Source organism: Solanum dulcamara, chromosome 4 (assembly GCF_947179165.1).
Source record: "Solanum dulcamara chromosome 4, daSolDulc1.2, whole genome shotgun sequence".
Lineage (NCBI taxonomy): Eukaryota > Viridiplantae > Streptophyta > Magnoliopsida > Solanales > Solanaceae > Solanum > Solanum dulcamara.
Window position 1 is genome coordinate 79,190,835 of NC_077240.1, and position 18,690 is coordinate 79,209,524.

At 30.7% G+C, this 18,690-nt stretch overlaps 1 protein-coding gene across 1 annotated transcript; it reads left to right on the plus strand.

Moving 5' to 3' along the window:
* The first annotated feature begins 1,750 nt into the window (after positions 1-1,750).
* On the plus strand, positions 1,751-6,464 carry LOC129887772 (probable 2-oxoglutarate-dependent dioxygenase AOP1). The gene is made up of 3 exons (XM_055962993.1): positions 1,751-2,194; positions 3,548-3,881; positions 5,841-6,464. The coding sequence occupies exons 1-3, from the start codon at positions 1,824-1,826 to the stop codon at positions 6,090-6,092; spliced, it is 957 nt and encodes a 318-aa protein (XP_055818968.1). The 5' UTR covers positions 1,751-1,823; the 3' UTR covers positions 6,093-6,464.
* Positions 6,465-18,690: the final 12,226 nt, after the last annotated feature.

An 18,690-nucleotide genomic window follows, 5' to 3' on the forward strand; every position in this document is an offset into this window, starting at 1 on the left:
CAGAATGGCTTCGAAACTTCTTAGAAGATATTCCATTTTGGCCCAAACCAATGGCTCCTATATGCATACATTGTGATAGTCAAGATTTAATAGGAAAAGCTGAGAGCGTTATGTATAACGGTAAGTCTCGTCACATACGACGAAGACATAATACCATTAGGCAACTACTCTCTAGTGGAATTATCACAATTGACTATGTAAGGACAAAGGATAACATGTCGGATCCACTTACAAAAGGCCTAACTAGAGAGGGAGTTGAGCGATCATCAAAGAGAATGAGACTATGGCAGAGGACAAATCATCGTGGCGGTAACTCTACCTAGAAGACAGGAGATCCTAAGATCTAGGTTCAAGGAGATCAAACAAAGTCATTGATTACGGTTCAACATTGTCAAAATAATTTTTATGATCCATTCTCATGATGTGACAATGTTCAGTAACAAGGATAAGACATTAAGATCTTTTAATAATATCTAAGTTTGATATAGGGCATATCAAATGGTGTTTCTATGGGATAACACATTTAGATATCACCTATATAAGTGTGAAGTGTAAGCCGCTTCAAGGAGAATCCGGTAAGGCCAATTCTCTACGCACTTATGAACCAAGAAATGTTCATGGCTGAAACGAACAAAACAATGAGAACTAAAAATAGTTAAAGGGTTGATTGTGTGACTTATGTTGTCTAGGTATACACCAAATCTCGATGGTTCAAAGATATCAAATCTATCGATTGACCGAGTATATCCGATATATGTTCACTACAGAAAGTTCAAAGGGAAACCTACTTATCCAGATGCAATTAATTCTTACTTACAAATCACACAGTTTTTCATGCATATGTTTTAATAATAGCCATTCCCTATTCATGTAGGGGATTGTTAGGTTTTAAAGGTGTGAATAGAAAATAAAAGGTTGTGACCTTTACGAAGGGTTGTGACCGTTCCGAAAGGTTGTAACTTTTCAAAAGGTTGTGACTTTTCCAAAAGGTTGTTACCGTTCCAAAAGGTTGTGACTTTTCGAAATGTTGTGACTTTTTCAACAAAAGTTGTGACTTTTTTGAAGAGTTACGACTTTTCTGAAAGATTGTGACTTTTGTGAAGGGTTGTGACTTTTTCGATAATCTACAATAAGCACCTGTTCACCGATAAGTCTCATTTTATTATTTTATTGACCGTTATTCACATCCTTAAATGCATTGTGTAAGAAGAAAATAAATTAAGATAGAGTGAACCTGTTAAAATCTCGATCTCTATACTGTTGTCATTAATTATGTGAGTTTTACACTTAAATTATTAGGTATTTTTGTTATCTTCTTAAGATTATAACTAACATTGATTTTAATTATCTGCTTAAAAAAATATCTTTTTGAGAGTGTTTGGACTACTTGTATTAAGAAATATATTATATTAAATAAATATAAAAAATAATTCCTAATCAAATATAATTTCTCAAATTTAAATAATTGAAATTTATATTCCAACGTAGATTTGAGAGTGTTTGGAGATAAGTACTACTTGTATGACATCCCAACTATAGATAAAGTACAATTTTTATAGATAATTTTTTTATTATTTTAAAACTATTTTCCTAAAAAGTATAAAATAGTAAAGTTTTTTTAAAAAATCCCTATCGTACACTTTAAATAATTCACTTAGTTGAATCATGAAAAAATATCTCAAATAGTTCACTTAATTAACCTTGTTCATCCATTTCCCATTATTATATATATGTGTACCATCAATTTCCTCTTTCTAAAAGTAAGTTTGAAGAAATCTTCTTCTTTCTTTGTTTCTCTTTGATCATATTCTAAATATTCATCAATGGCATCTACCAAAGTTAAGATTCCAACTATAGATTTCTCCAATGAAGAGCTAAAACCAAACACTTCATTATGGGAATCCACAAAAATTCAAGTTTTTGAAGCTTTAAAAGAATATGGTTGTTTTGAAGCAATATATGATAAAATTTCAAATAAAATTAGAGAGGGAATGTTTGGTATTTCAAAAGAACTATTTGAATTTCCTTTAAAAACCAAATTGGAAAATTTTTCAGAAAAACCATTACATGGTTACATGGGGATGATTCCACACATGCCATTGTATGAGAGTTTGTGTATTCCTGATTTGCTTAATCCTCAAAGTGTTGAAACTTTTTCTAATATCTTTTGGCCTCATGGTAATCCTGATTTCTGGTATGTCTACTTCTTTTTTTAAAAAAATATTTAATTTGTGCATGATTAGAGCCTTGAAGCAATGGTATATTTATTTTTGTGTGATTTATAGATTATGGATTTCAATAATAGTAAAGTTATTTTGTGTGACTTAAAAGGTGTGAAATGAAAAATAAAGAGTTGTGACTTTTTTGAAGAGCGAGTGATTTTTCTGAAAAATTATGACTTTTTAAAAAGATTGTGACGTGTTCATACCATCATTTGTCCTCTATATTGTCTATAAATAGAGAAATTTTATTTCATTTTTCTACAATGAATTTTTGGATATTTTCTTCTACTATTAAATCTAGTATTTTAAATGTACTTTACGTTGTTGAGTGGTTTGTTCACATCTTGGTTTTGAATATCGACACATCATTGAGTAAGATCGTTCTATTCTGGAAGGATGTATTCCATTAACCTTGAGTTCTTAATGAAAATAATTTTCTTAAGAACACTCTATGCATTCAGTGGAAATCATTTTCTTTTTTTCAATATTGTTTTTATTTTTTCTTACAGATTCTATTTTTATTATAAATTTTAATTTCTTATTTTGAAAACTTGCCAGAAATTTTATTTATTATTTCTACAAAAGTTTACGAAAATTTTATTCTTCAGAAATATTATCTTACAAAATTTTTTGCTCTAAATAATTTTTTAATACAAATTGTAATAACATATATAAATATCACGAATTCAAAAAATGAAAACAGGACTGGGTAGTTTCTGTCCTTGTTTATAGAGATGTCACTTGTCTTTTTTAGTCATGATGTCACATCATTCATAATTGTATTTATACACTTTTATTATTTTAGCTGATTGTCAAAAAAAAATATAAATTTTGATCCATTGGAGAAGTGTTCAAAAGGTAGAAGGCTAGAAATTTCTTAATAGTCCTGTTAGTTGACTATCTGAACTTTTAATAGATTGATTGAATATTGATTTTTATATCCTTTTAGTTTTAGAAAAATTGATAATTGTTATTTTGTCATTTAACAAAATAAAAAATTCAATAAAAAAGAAAAAATAAATAGATTGAAAATAAAAATCTCTTTCTCGGATCTATTCTTCATCACACTATTAAAACAAAATAAAACTATCGGAGGCAATGATATTGATATATTTGATACATAAGTTTATGATATGATAGATGAGAGTTTGATATTCCTTCCCTTACCCTTATCCAATTTAAAAATGATTCTTTTTTTAAACAAAGATACAAGACTTAGTTATACTGTTTAAGTGGAGAAGTCACTTCAATTTCAGAAGTTTCTAAATATGTTCAACATTCTTTATATGTTTATACTAACATTATATGTGAATTAACTTTTGTAGCAATTTGGTAAAATCTTACTCAAATCCACTTGTGGAATTGGATGAAATGTTGAAGAGAATGATTTTGGAGAATTTGGGATTAGAAAATCACATTGATGAATTGTTGGATCCCATTTATGTCCTATTTAGATTTACACATTATAAGGGAACATCAATTGTTAGTGGAGATGAAAATAATAAACCTGCTGTATTGGGTGGTCACACAGATGGTAATTTCTTGACTTTTATATCACAAAATCAAGTCAACGGATTGCAAATCAACAAAAATGGAGAGTGGGTTGATGTCAATATTTCACCAAATTCTTATGTTGTTTTGTCAGGTGATTCCTTCAAAGTAAGTGTCACTTACTTTTTAGTGTTATTATTTTTTGGGAACCTGTGTTGTTCGAATCTTTAGAATATTGTCACATTTTATTAATTTTTTTTGAAAAAAAAACTTTTAAAGGATCCGACGTACTTCGGACGATATATGTGTAGAATATATCCGAACGACATCGATCGGAACATACATATTTAATTTCTTAATGCAGAATTAAAATGAATCTTGATGTTGGTTGGAGCTTATGTTACTGGACTCTCCAAAAATATTAGTGCACTTGTGTTGGATTATTCTTCAAAAATGCATATTTTTAAAAGATTTAACACATTGAATAATATTATTGAAGAGTTTAAGCAACACAGGTTATAATTGAAACTACATGTTTAATTTCTTAATGCAAAATTGAAAATGAATCTTGATTTTGGTTGGAGCCTATGTTGCTCAACTTTTCAAAATTATTATCGCATCCGTGTTGGATTATTCTTCAAAAATGCATATTTTTGAAAAATTTAACACATTGAATAATATTATTGAAGAGTTTAAGCAACACAGGTTATAATTGAAACTACATGTTTAATTTCTTAAGGCAAAATTGAAAATGAATCTTGATTTTGGTTGGAGCCTATGTTGCTCAACTTTTCAAAATTATTATCGCATCCGTATTGGATTATTCTTCGAAATGCATATTTTTGAAGGATATGAACATATTGACTAGTATTTTTGAAGAGTCCAAGCAAGATATGTAATTATTGGAACTATATATCTAATATTTTCATGCAAAATTGAGAAAGGATCTTGATATTTGGTGGAGCCTATGTTTCTCAAATCTCTAAAAATGTTATCCCACTTGTGTTGAATTATTCTCCAAAATGCAGTTTATTGAAGGATCTGATACATTAATTATTCTCCAAAATGCATTTTATTGAAGGATAATATTTTTGAAGGAATCAAGCTACACGGTTTATTGGAACTACATGTTTAGTATTTTCATGCAAAATGGAAAATGAATCTTGATATAAATGTTGTCTCACTTGTGTTAGATTATTTTTCAAAATGCATACTTTTCAAGAATTTGACACATTAAATAATAGTTTTGAATAATTCAAGCAACATACTTTATTGAAACCGCATACTTAATATTCTCATGCAAAAGTGAAAATTAATTTTGATATTTGAAGGAGTCTATGTTGCTTGACTCTAAAAAAAAAATTACCGCACCTATATTGGATCCTTCAAAAAATATAGCTTTTAGAGGATCTAACACTCTCGGCGGTATTTTCAAAGATTTCAAGCAAATACTATGCAAAATTGAAAATAAATCTTGATATTTCTTTGGAACTTATGTTACTCGACTTTTCAAAAATATTGTCGCATCTATGTAGGATTCTTCAAAAAGTAAATTTTAAAAAAATCTAACACACACCCATGATATTTTTGGATGAGTCCGAGTAACACAGGTTGGAACCACACGCATGTTTAATTCCTTAATGCAAAATTGAAAATGAATCTTTATATTTGTTCTTTTCTCTTCCTCCCTATAAAACTAGTTTCAAAAATATTATTTGACTATACATTGGAATGACTTTTTTTTTGTTAGTTTTTGAAGATGAGTTTTTCAAGTTTGAAAAATCGATTAGAAAAAAAAAATCCCACTCATAAACATTCAACATTTTTTCTGCAGAACTGCATTCAAATATCATTTTTCAACTTCATAACTCTTATTAGATTTTAGCCAAATTTATATTCAAATGTCTACTTAATACAACTATAATTTTCCACAAAAATGTTCATCTATATGTACGTAGTTGTAATAATGCAACGATCGGATCGCTACTAGAAATTCACCTATTTCTGTCGAAATTCATCTAAAATGTACGAGCTGAAAATTCTTTTAAGGAGAGAAACACGTATTTTTAGTCGTAAAATAAATGTATTTGTATTTTATGCACTGACGATGTGAGTGAATGTATACAGGCATGGACAAATGGCCGATTGCATTCTCCTATCCACAAGGTAGCAATGTCTGGAGAAATTGATAGATTCTCCATTCAATTATTTTCATTTGCAAAACCAGGTCATTTCGTAGAGGCCCCAAAAGAACTTGTGGATGAAGAACACCCTTTACTCTTCAAGCCATATGAAATGCTTGGTTTATCCAAGTATGTTACTTCACAAGCTGGCTATGGAGCTCCTACTGATGCTTTCAAAGATTATTGTGGTGTTTGATATACTAAATGTGAATTTTCGGCGAATGTTCTTATTAGAGTACCGCTAGTATATATGGATCGGATATGTCTTTAACGAGATACCATTTTCAATGGGTTTCGTTGAGAATTCGTGTGTATTTTTAATTAGTTGTGTGTTTCTTATGCTTGAATTATTGTCGTTCTTTAGCTTTAGTGTTTTATGTTTTATATACGTAAGAATAAAATGTGAATTTCTAATGAACGTTTCGGTCAAAATACTATTAGTATATATGGTATTTTTGACTAAATGTTCCTTAGAATCTGTACTTTTTTAGTAGTGTGTATCTTATGTTTTGTTTGTGTTTTTTTTTGTTTTAAAATAATGAATTCATTGTTAGCCTCATCTATCAAATTTCTGGCGTTCCGTTAGAACTTAGAGAATGATTTATTTTTCAAACTTATGACATGATTTTATATTAGTTTTTAGATGACAATGTCATATTGTTATGATCGTTTTTGAACTTAATCAAAATTTTCATAACTTAAAAATTTATTTAAAAAAATAAAAGTAAAGAATCGCCAAAAAAAAAAACTTTTACTTTACAATCACAGATCGGGGGTAAGGGTTCAAGTGATTTTTAAAGGAGCGAGGCATTTCGAGAAAATCACAAACACGATAACCAACGGATTTAAACATTTTTATGGCTTAGTATTTTTTCGTTTTCAGTAAATTCTTGATGCCTTTATTAACTCTTAAAATTTAAGTTTTGAAAAGAGGTTAATTTTATACATGCTTAATAAGAGCTAAAACGTTTAACTTTTACATTAGAGATCAAAACTTGCCTTAGCGTTTTAATGAAAATGTTTGATGAAAGCATGATAGAATTTAAAATTTAAGACCTCTACTAAGCATAAAATATCATTTTAGCCTGAACCAAAATCAACCTAGTTAATTGTAGTGATTGAAAAATTATTAAATGAAATGATCTCTTTTGGGGATTCATCTAAACAAATCAAAATTTCAATCAAACAAAGGTTAGTAATGCACAACAATATACATAAAAAGAAGGGAAAATTACGCATTTACACACATTATATTACCATATTTACTAATACTCCCTACCCGTTGAAAAAATATCAAAAATCCCTCTTTTTTTTACTCTCTCAATCTTTCACTGATACATCACTTTTACCTTATATCAGTTTTCCTAAATCCACGCCTAATCTTCAGCCTCGTCGTCGACAATTTTTTTTTTCAATTTCAGTCCATCTATTACTCAATTTCAAGCTTCTAAATACGGTATATTCAAGTTTTCCTTAACTGGTATCTCACTTCATTCTCACCTCCTTCAATTTCTTTTGTTTTCTTCTGTAATTTTTTGTGTTTTTTACTCATATTGTTCTCTGATACAAATGGAATTCGCTCCATCTTCTACTGTTGGTCTCACTCAGTTGAATAAAAATCAAGAATTTTTGTTTCACCGAACGAGGTTAGATTCAAACATCGTAACGATTCTTCAGTGATGGATAAGATACGTGAGAAATTGAAGTCGAAATCTCAAGTTCAACATGCACTCAAAGAAGCTGATAAGAAGATTGAAGGGGTTACAACACGCCCTAATCTCCCAAAGGTATGAGTTCATATAAGATGTGTTTTTTTTAAATGTTGTTTTTTCGGAAGATTTACTTCTTCTGATACATATAGTTTATGTATCAGAGTATTATGTATCAAACTTTAATGCTTCTGATACATAGTGTTTTTGTATCAAATTATCATGTAACAATATTTACTAATTCTGATACATCTTGTTTATATATTTTTTTTAAAATGTCATTTTTTCGGAATATTTACTGCTTCTGATACATTTAGTTTATGTATCAGAATCTTATGTATCAAGGTTTAATGCTTCTGATGCATCGTGGTTTTTGTATCAAATTCTAATGTATCAAAATTTAATGTGTCTGATACATCTTGTTTATATTATTTTTTTTAAATGTCATTTTTCTGAAGATTTACTGCTTCTGATACATCTAATTTATGTATCAGATTCTTACGTATCAAGCTTTAATGCTTCTGATACATTGTGTTTTTGTATTGGATTCTAATGTATCAAGCTTTGCTGCTTCTGATACATATAGTTTATGTATCAGATTCTTATGTATCAAGCTTTAATCCTTCTGATACATCATATTTTTGTATCAGATTCAAGTTGTATTTAATCAGTTTGCCATGTCAATGCAGGGAATGAAGTACGTCATCAAGAAGATCCCCTCACACTCCCTGAGATTTGGCACTGCATATACGACTAATTTTATTGATGATTTCAACATACCTTCACGATAGTGGTTTTTTTGAGAAGACTGAACGTACTGATTGGTCATCGCTTGATTCTTACAAGGATAAATCAACCGGTAACATGCTTGAAGCACATGACCCTTTTGCAGTTGAATACGTTGAAGGAATTGCGCAACAAGGAAGCGATAGCTTGTGAGTATTAACAAATATGCATATTTAAATCATTACTGTGTCACTTTTAATTTTTTTAAAGTTGTGTATTCCTTTTTTTGCAGGGATTGTGGTATTTTTATGGCTATTTTTGCTCAATATCTTAGTGATGGAATTTCTATTCCAAATACTGGACTACATGCCGAATTCTTCCATTCAAGATATGCCACACTATTGTAGAATTATGGTTGTCAGAAGGCCAAGAATGGTTATGTTAGCAATAACGATGATCCTAAAAAATCTAAGAGAGATTTCATATCTCCTAGTCAAGGAGAACTGATGGACGTCGAGTAGTTTGTTTTTTTTGAATTTTGTATTAGAAGAATGTACAATTACCAGACTTTTAAGTTTTTCTTATGTATGAAACTCTAATATAAAATGAAAGTTTATATATCATACTATCATGTATCAAGCTTGACTGCTTCTTGATTCTGATACATACTATTAATGTATCATATTCTAATGTATAAAACTTGACTGCTTTTGATACATACTGTTAATGTATCATATTCTAATGTATAAAACTTGACTTCTTCTGATACATACTGTTAATGTATCATATTCTAATTTATCAAACTTGACTGTTTCTGATACATACTGTTAATGTATCAGATTCTAATTTATTAAACTTGAATGCTTCTGATATTGTATATGTATCAGCATTTCATGTATAAAGATTTAGTGATTCTGATACATCTTGTTTATGTATCAGAATCATATTTATCAGCTTTAATGAATCTGATTCATCTTGATTATATATCAGATTATCATGTATCAATATTTAATATTTCTGATACATCTTGTCTATGTATCAACACCTCACATATCAATCTTTAGTGTGTCTGATACATCTTGTTTATGTATTAAATTCTCATGTATCAAAATGTAATGATTCTGATACATCATGTTTATGTATCAACATCTCATAAATCAAGCTTTAATTATTCTGATACATATTGTTTATGTATCAGAATCTCATGTATCAAGATTTAGTTCTTCTGATACATCTTGATTATATATCAGATTATCGTGTATCAATAATTAATTATTCTGATACATATTTTCTATGTATCAGCATCCCATGTATCTATATTTAATGATTCTGATACATATACAATCTATATCAATACATGTTATGTATCTGCCACAATTCAGTTGAAAAAAATAAAATAATCTTCAATGTATCAACCCTTTATACGTCGAATGATTATGTATCAGCTATCCTCATTTGTCGAACTTGAATTTACATCACTACCAAGTAACTTACAATGAAAATAATTACCAACCATCCATGTATCAATTATTGATATTCAAATACTATTCTGATTAATTGAAATATGTATCAAATACAACCTCTAAAACTATAAAAAATTGTCCCAGTTTCTCTAGGAACTGCTCATCAGGCTGGAGCATTGACTATTTTAACATTCATGATTTTGCTCAATCACACTGTGCGACGACCTTACCCATCACTTCTGAAGACATTACCTACAGTCACAAAAATAGTCTGATGATATTGATACCATAACTTCTCATAGAGCATTGACATTGTTAGGCATTTTAAATTATACCATATGTGATCCTTGCACGACTCGCAGATTATTTTTAGAAAAAAATACATTTTTTTCTACCCCGCTTATTTTCAGATGTTTTGGGAAATTTTGAATGATTAATCTTGTAAATAACATGTAATCAGTAGTATCGCGATATTCATCTTGAATCACTTGATGAAAATTGAAATTTGAATTGAATTTTTTTTCGCACTGATGCTTTGTTAGAATATTCCTTGATCTTCATAACTGTTTTGTTCTTAAAAGGATTCTTTACCTTATTTAGCACTCTAATTGATTAAAACAACCAATCATAACTTAAATTACGTTACTATCCATAAATAACTCACAAGCATTAATTATTTTACACCCAAAAACTGATGTATCAGAAAGGTGAGTAATGTATTAGAAATTTGAAAAAAGGGAAATCGGGTAATTTAAGAAAAATGAGGAATACATTGTAATTGAGCTTTTTCACTATGAGATTTAGGTAAAGTTTACTAAAAAGAAATAAGGGTGAAAAATGACTTTGGGCCTTTGGCCCATGATATGATATTTGATTAACTACATTTTGAAAAAATTACTTAAATACACAACTTATTTTATAATATTCTCTAAAATTTCTTACTATTTGAAAAAATTATAATTTTTTTACTCTTTTCTATTCTCGGATACATCACTCTATGCAATCTATCGATCGGATACATCACTTTATGTGATGTATCGGGACGTCGGATACATCACTTTATGTGATGTATCGGTCGGATACATCACTTTATGCGATGTATCGGTCGAATACATCACTTTTTATGATGTATTAGGACGTAGGATACATCACTTTACGCGATATATCGGTCGGATACATCACTTTACGTGAGGTATCAGAATATTTTGGGATGTATCCAGATTTCACCAAATTTAAGAGATTTTTGTAATTTTGAAAAGAGTAGGAATAAGATATAGTTAGTTCTTAACACTATGAGATTTGTGTAAACCTTCTTAGATTCATTGATGGAAACATGAAAAAGACTAAGGAGTCCTTTGGTCTGAATACAAATTATGATGAGATTAGTTGTTTATTTATAAAAGTACCCATCACCTTAGTTAGTTTTTTATATTTTCTTTGCAAGATTTAGTTATTCAATATTCATTATTAAAATAATACTTTCATCTTCTTTAGCTTAAATATTTTTATGTGTGTAATTCCATGATGTCACGCCCCGAGAGGGTACCCTGGGTGTGGCCGGCACTCAGAAACCATTTCTGGCTTCCGAGAGAACCACTTGGTCTCATTTCTTATTTCTTCATCAGCGGAAGACTTAAGAATACTAATGTGGGCTTATCATAATCAAAGGAAAAATAGATAATTCTTAGAAGAAGTAGTTTCTAAGGAGAACTACTCCGATTACATCATTAAACTCTGTCTATGAAACCTCTAATACTCTTAGATGGTGCCAATGACATGTCCATGGCTACCTTAAAAGAAACATAATACTCAACAATAATTAAAGGATAAAGAGTTCCTCCGAATACAAGAAGGACTCACCAAATAGCTAAAAAATAATGATCTTCAACGAAACGCCTGTTGAGGATCTCTAACACCTGTATCTGCATCATAAAACGATGCAGGTCGAATGACGTCAGTACGTGGAATGTACGAGTATGTAAAATGGCAGGAAGATAAGGACAGATATCAATAAACTCCTCTCAAGAAAACTCAGCTCAAAACTCAACATCATCTCAACATGAATATGTAATGCAAGTTTAAAATATAATAATAAAAATAATAGTAATAAGCAATGCTTACTCAGTTGGGAGTTTCTCTAACCGACAACCATCACTTATGAGCTAGCGATGATACAACGAAGCGATATCGTTGCCACATCCATCCAATACCTTGCCAGGGTAAAGGACATCACCATCTTGGATCCACTCATCAAAGTCCTCTTTTTGGGACTTAAGAGGCATAACCTCCATCCTACGCTAGATACGTAGTTCTGGGGTTTGAGTCAATTAAACTCTTACCCAACTCGGTGCTCAATACTACTCCCAAAATATGTGCTCATATTAAACTCATCATCTAGTCTCATTGGACTTTAATTTAAATCATCAAACTCATCTCATTTCATGTTCATCAATCATTATACTTCCAAAAACATCATTTACATCTCATCAAAACATCTTGCTCAAAATATCATTTTCTCAAATTCATTCAAATTCAACTCTTTTGCTCTTTCAAAACTCAATAAAATACATATATAGTATTAATTTATATAACTTTCTTTTTATCAATGAAAATAATAAAAAGCCAACATCTTTGGTCAAAACATGTGTAAAAATATTCATGAACATCAAATCAATTAAGATTCATGGGAAAGTAGCCATGAACAATAATTCCAATAATATGAGAGATAATAATAATAATAATAATATTAATGCATAAATATATCAAACTCAATAGAAAAAGAATTATTTCATTTAGAATTCAAGATTTGGATAAAACTCAACTATAACTCAATTATAATAAATTTAAATATTGGGCGCATGGACGAACTCAATCCAATGCTATGAAAGCCTTACATACCTTAAATCCGAAGGTTTACTCCGAATTGGAACACTCTTGGACCCCTAGCCTTTTCTTCTCGCCGGAGCGTTTTGTGTACTACCCGGAGTATAAGAATCACCGGAGTAGTATTTTTATACTACTAAAACTAAAACTATATTTGAGAAGAAGTATATAAAGAGAAGAAATGCTTAAGAAAGCTTGATGAATAAAATGAGGAAATAAGGTGGGTATTTATAGGTGGGAAAGAGGGACCTAACAATAAATAAAATAATTATAAAAAAAAATCTGAAAATTTAATGGAATAGATTGATGTCATGGATGATGTTAAATAGAGGACAATTTCTGTCATGAATGATGTCAAATGTATCTAGATGTTTCCATGGTAGGTAAGATGAGTTCTTTTTAACAGAATATTCTTTTTCGAAGCTGTGTTTGAATAAGATAAATTTCTTATTAGGATTTGGTGTCTTCATAAGAATTTTAGATATGGAAGTCTAGTTTCATATCGTTCAAGAATCAACCAATTTGGAGCAACCTACAGTGAGATATGAATTTTCTTCTATAAACACTCAATTCCGTCACAGTACTATATCTTGGAAAGTTTAATTTATTTGACCTACTTATACTCCGAATCTTAAGATATGTTCTTCATGAAAGTTGTAGGTAAGGATGTTGTGGTTACCCAGAAATTTGAATCACCTAATTTGGACCAAGCTATGAAAAGTTATGCCCAAAATACAGAGGCTGTATTATTTTCGTCGAGAATTGAAATACCGACATACAACATTTTAGGGGTTGTTACACATGATGTCCGTATGTATTTAAGAATAAAACTTTCTTCTTATTTAATTTAAAAATAAAATTTCCATTTTAAATTTGTTAAATATTAAGAGAGTTAGTAAAAGCATATATAGGCGGAGGAGTATTTTAGGAAGGTGTATATAGTTAGGGGACTATTACCTTATTTACGATAGTTTTCTTACCCGGAGGAAGAAACTCTAATGTCCATGTACCATTCTTTTCCAAAAAGCATCGCTACCTTCTGTAAATTCTTTCATTAAAGTAATAAATGATTTATGAGAAATCAAAATACAAATAATCATAAGAATTAGTCAAATAAATTTATAACTAAAAATTATATTATGTAGTGTAATTTTTTAATTAAAAAAATATGAAGAGTGAAGGTTGTGAATGTTGTTATATATATATATGAATGTGAAAAGTGATGTAATGATCCTGAAGGTCATTTTTGGAAATTTTCATAAAAATACCATTTTACCCTTCTCGGTATTTTCTCTGAGTCCTATTTAATTGATATCTGATGTCGGTTCCGTGGATTTTCTTGAAAAGTTGAGATTTTTGATAAACTTTGGGTTTTAGAGGTTTAAATGACTCAAAAGTGGTATTTGAGATCATTCAGAGTTTTGAGTCTCGAAATAAAATTCCGTCAATTTCATCAGTTCTGAAACATTGGAATTGGTCTAGGAGATTTGACGGAATCATATTCGGGGTTGTATCGTGGATTTGAGGGGTGGAGTTGGAAATATTTGAGTTTTTGGCCATAGGGTTGACCTTGGTCAAGGTTTGAGGATCAGATACTCGAAAATGAATTCCGACGACTCCGTAAGATTCAGAGGGTGATTTAAGGCCTAGGGAGAGTTCTTGTGTATTTTCTGAAAGCTCCGAGGGAGTTTTGGTCTTTTAAGGCATAAAGTTAATTTAGTTGCAACTTTTTGATTTTCGGGTCAAGAAGACCTAGAAATCGAATTCTGATGATTCTATTGAGTTTGAAACGTTGAAATTAGTATGGTGGAATATAAAGTTTGTGTGCTTGAAATTCTGAATGAATCCCAAGGGTTAATTCCGAGATTTTTGAGACTTTGAAAGTCTGCTTTCAACTGGTGTAATTATACTTCGCGTTCGCGGACCCCTCCTCCCCCCCGACCGCGTTTGCGACGGTTCAGGGATCAGTTTTGTCCTAATTTTCAAAACTATGATATGGGTGTCGTTGATTCCGCATTTTAATTGGGAAATTGAATTTGCATAAGTTATTGTGATTTTAATTGTATTCGGAAGAAAAGGCTCACGTGGATTGATCGATCGCGTATTGGCTAAGGCAAGTAGACTCTTAAAACTCTGTGAATCTTTTAGAATCTCGAATTTCCGGTATGTATATGTGTTGGGGAGTAAGGGGAATGAGGTTACAGGTTGAATTATGAAATGAACTAATCTAAAATGAATTGACAATGTGTGTTATTATTGAGAATTGAATATTACTTATCGTGATCTAGATATCTATGTGTATTTGATGAAATACTTAATAGTCTAATTATGATTGCAGTTTGTTTGAATTTATTATTCCTCATTACTTATGTGAGCATGTTGTTTGCATTGGTTCTGAAACACTGTGATGAGAGGTATATGTTTGTGAGATCGATGTCATTTTTGGTCAGATATATTATATTGCCGACTTTATTTTTGGTGGAATTATATTGCTGAGGTCATTTCTGATGGGATTATATTATCGAGGTCATTTTTGATGGAATTATATTGTCGAGGTTATTTCTGGTGAGGTTGTGGGACGAGGTCATTTTCGGTTAGAGATTATGAGACAAAGGTCATTTCTGATCAGAAATTATTATGTCAAGGTCTTTACCGGCAAGTGCGCATATGCATTATCATTGAGTGTGCATATACATGTTCTGCATATATGTGTGTGACAGACTTGATGCTTATATGTGACTTGCGATTATCTGTACGTTATATCTTGTGATACTGAGCTGAAATCTGAACTCTATTGAACCTTTTAGTACTTTAGGTTGGGATGATTTCAGTGCAGTTTTTTTTAATTTTAACGACCCTTGAGTGGATCAGGGGCTGAACAACACCCCTAAGCCTTATCATATATGAAAAATACATGGAGGGGGATATAAAAACCTTACCTCCTATTTATGGTAGTATATAAGTCGGCCAATCTACTAAGATCGGCCACCTTATTCCCATAACTAATAAGAAGAAAAATCCTAGTATTCAAGCACCTAGAAGAGAGGACTCCTCTCAATACATAAATACTAGAAATGTATAAATAAGGGAGACTCTCCTCTTTAAAATGCAAAATACAATAAAAACATCTTCAAAAAAGCTATAACTACTAAGAGATAGAGACAACCTATGTGAAGATGCCATAGTATCACCAAAAAGAAGAGAGAGCTTATATTAGATGGCAATAGATCAGGTCTCAGCAATGACCACTATCTATGGTGGTTTCTTGATCCTCTTCAGTTTTCTCCTTCTGAAATTGGCCATCCCAATTTTATCCAACTGGAAGTAAGCTCTGGCTGCATGTAGAAGTTGCAGATTACTGAAATAAAGTTGAGGTGTATTGATCTTGTGATTGTGTTTTGATAATGCATCAACTGTATAGTTAGCCTCTCGAAAAACATGATTGCATTTGAAGTTTTCCATTTGATTAATGATGTTATGGAGCTTTTGCAATGCTTGATTAATATTCCAAGGTGGTTCAGTTTATTGCATTATCCATTTCACAAGAAGTTCTGAGTCAACTTCCAGTATTACATTATTATAACCAAGCTGAAGGCACCAAGTGAGACCAAAAACAGTAGCCCCCATCTCTGATTGGTTATTTGTTCCATCACTTAGAGGAGTTGCAAAGGTAAAAATAAGCTCCCCTTTATGGTTTCTGAGGATACCCCCAGCTCTAATTTCTCTAAGGTTGGTAGTTTCCCTACCATCAGTGTTTATCTTAACCCATTGAGTGGTAGGTTTCAGTCAATAGACAATAGTGACTTGAATCTCATGTTTATAGCTTTCAACTAGAAGGACCAGGTCCCTCCAGCAAGCTGGCCATTGAATGTAAGGGAAAACAGTGGTAAGGAGATTGGTGGTGTCCCAGAAAATAACATCTCTAGTTAAATTGGATTTCTTTCCTCCATACTTGTAAGCATATCTATTTTTCCACAAGCTCCAACAAATAAATATGGGAGTAGCATGAAGAATTAACTTATGAGGTTCATTCTTATAGCTAGAGCTCCACCAATTCATAATTTGATGTCTTAGGAGTCTGTTGTAACATCCCCTAAAAACGTTGTATACGATGTTTCAATTTTCGCCTAAACATGATAATGCCTCTGTATTTTGGTCATAACTTCTTATAGGAATATCCAAATTGAGTGATTCAAATTTCTAAGTAATCACAAGATCATTACCTACAACTTTTATGAATACCATATTTTACGATTCGGAGTTTAAGTAGGTCAAATAAATTAATTTTTGTAAGGTAGGATGCTGTGACGGAAATGAGTGTTTATAGAAGAAAAATCCTATCTCACTGTAGGTTTATCCAAATTAGTTGATTCTTGAACGATATGAAACTAGACTTCCATATCTACAATTCTTATGAAGACACCAAATCCTAATAAGGAATTTATCTTATTCAAACGCAGCTCCCAAAAAAAGTATTCTGTCAAAGATAACTCATTTCACCTACCATAGAAAGATCTAGATACATTTGACATCACTCATGACATAAATTGTCCTCCATTTAACATCATCCATGACATCAATATATTCCACTAAATTTTCAGATTTTTATTTATAATTATTTTATTTATTGTTAGGTCCCTCTTTCCCACATATAAATACCCACCTTATTTCCTCATTTTATTCATCAAGCTTTCTCAAGCAAATCTTCTCTCTATACACTTCTTTACACATTCTTAAATATAGTTTTAGTTCTTAGTAGTGAAGAAATACTATTTTAGTGATTCATATACTCCGGGTAGTACACAAAACATTCCGGCGAGGAGAGAAGCTAGGACTCAAGAGTATTTATTAAGTCTTTCGGTACCAACTAAAGCTTCGGTTTCCAGGTATGTAAGGCTTCAATGAAAGTATCCCTTCCGCTCTCATGTCTAAATTATTTTAATTATATGATAAACTATATTTATTTTCTTTAAGGTTTACTCTAAGTTATGTGGGTGTTTATCCATGGGTTCTTCCATCCATGTAATTCAAAAACTCTTTCAATTAAGTCTCTTGATTTCAAATAATATTTTCTTATGGTAATTCTTATTTTTACTTAATAGTATGAATCATGGTTAAACTAATGATTATTAGTCTATTTTGATGCAACATAATTTCATATGTATGAATTGATGGTTTGCAAGTAATTCCTCTATTTATCTATTTAAAAGCTCTTGAAATTCATGGTAGATTGTTTAAAACATGATTTTTAATTAATGGATTTTAAAGTATTTATGAATATTTATTTACATACATATTCGCAAGTTGAAGTGATTTGAACCCACCTAGTTTTACTATGTTTTTAATAAAGTTTGACTTGAAAGCTTTGACTCCAAATAAATATTTATGAAAGCAATATCTATGATAAAAAAAGGAGTCTTATGAAATGAAAGAATGATGAAATGATATGAATGATGAATTCTTTATGCAATAAGGACAATTCTTGCATATTTGAATTATCAAATGTTTTAATGAGCTATTCTACCGAATATGATGTTTGAATTCTCAAGTTATATGCTATGAAGTATTAACCTATTCCGTGGGATTGACTTAGCACCGAATGAGGCATTGAGGTGGGATTCGGTAAGGGAATCCTAGTAGCAACCCCTTGTCTCATTAACTATGTGCCAACATAGGAGCCCTTGTAGGCTTAGGCTAATGGATCCATAAATAGCCCTTAAAGTTAAAGTTAAAGAAATAAATGAAGTTGACGGAGTTCTACCTGGCAAGTAGTCTCCCCGGCCAACGTAGGGGGTTATGTTGGATTCCATATAATAGATCGCATGGTCTTAAATGTCGGTTATGGTTAATTTCCCACAAAATGAATGTTTTAAAGGATATATATATATGATTTATTATGCATATATTAAATTATGTTTCATATTACATAAATGTTTTAATGTTTCCTCAATGTTCATGCATCCTTACATACTTAGTACATTCAAAGTACTAACGCATACTCTTTTGCCTACAT

What these genes read in the sequence shown, in the direction of transcription:
- LOC129887772 (XM_055962993.1), top strand. Translation starts at nt 1,824, where the DNA reads ATGGCATCTACCAAAGTTAAGATTCCAACTATAGATTTCTCCAATGAA. An exon ending in CATGGTAATCCTGATTTCTG is followed by an intron (nt 2,195 to 3,547) that starts GTATGTCTACTT and finishes TAACTTTTGTAG; the next exon opens with CAATTTGGTAAAATCTTACT. An exon ending in TGTCAGGTGATTCCTTCAAA is followed by an intron (nt 3,882 to 5,840) that starts GTAAGTGTCACT and finishes GAATGTATACAG; the next exon opens with GCATGGACAAATGGCCGATT.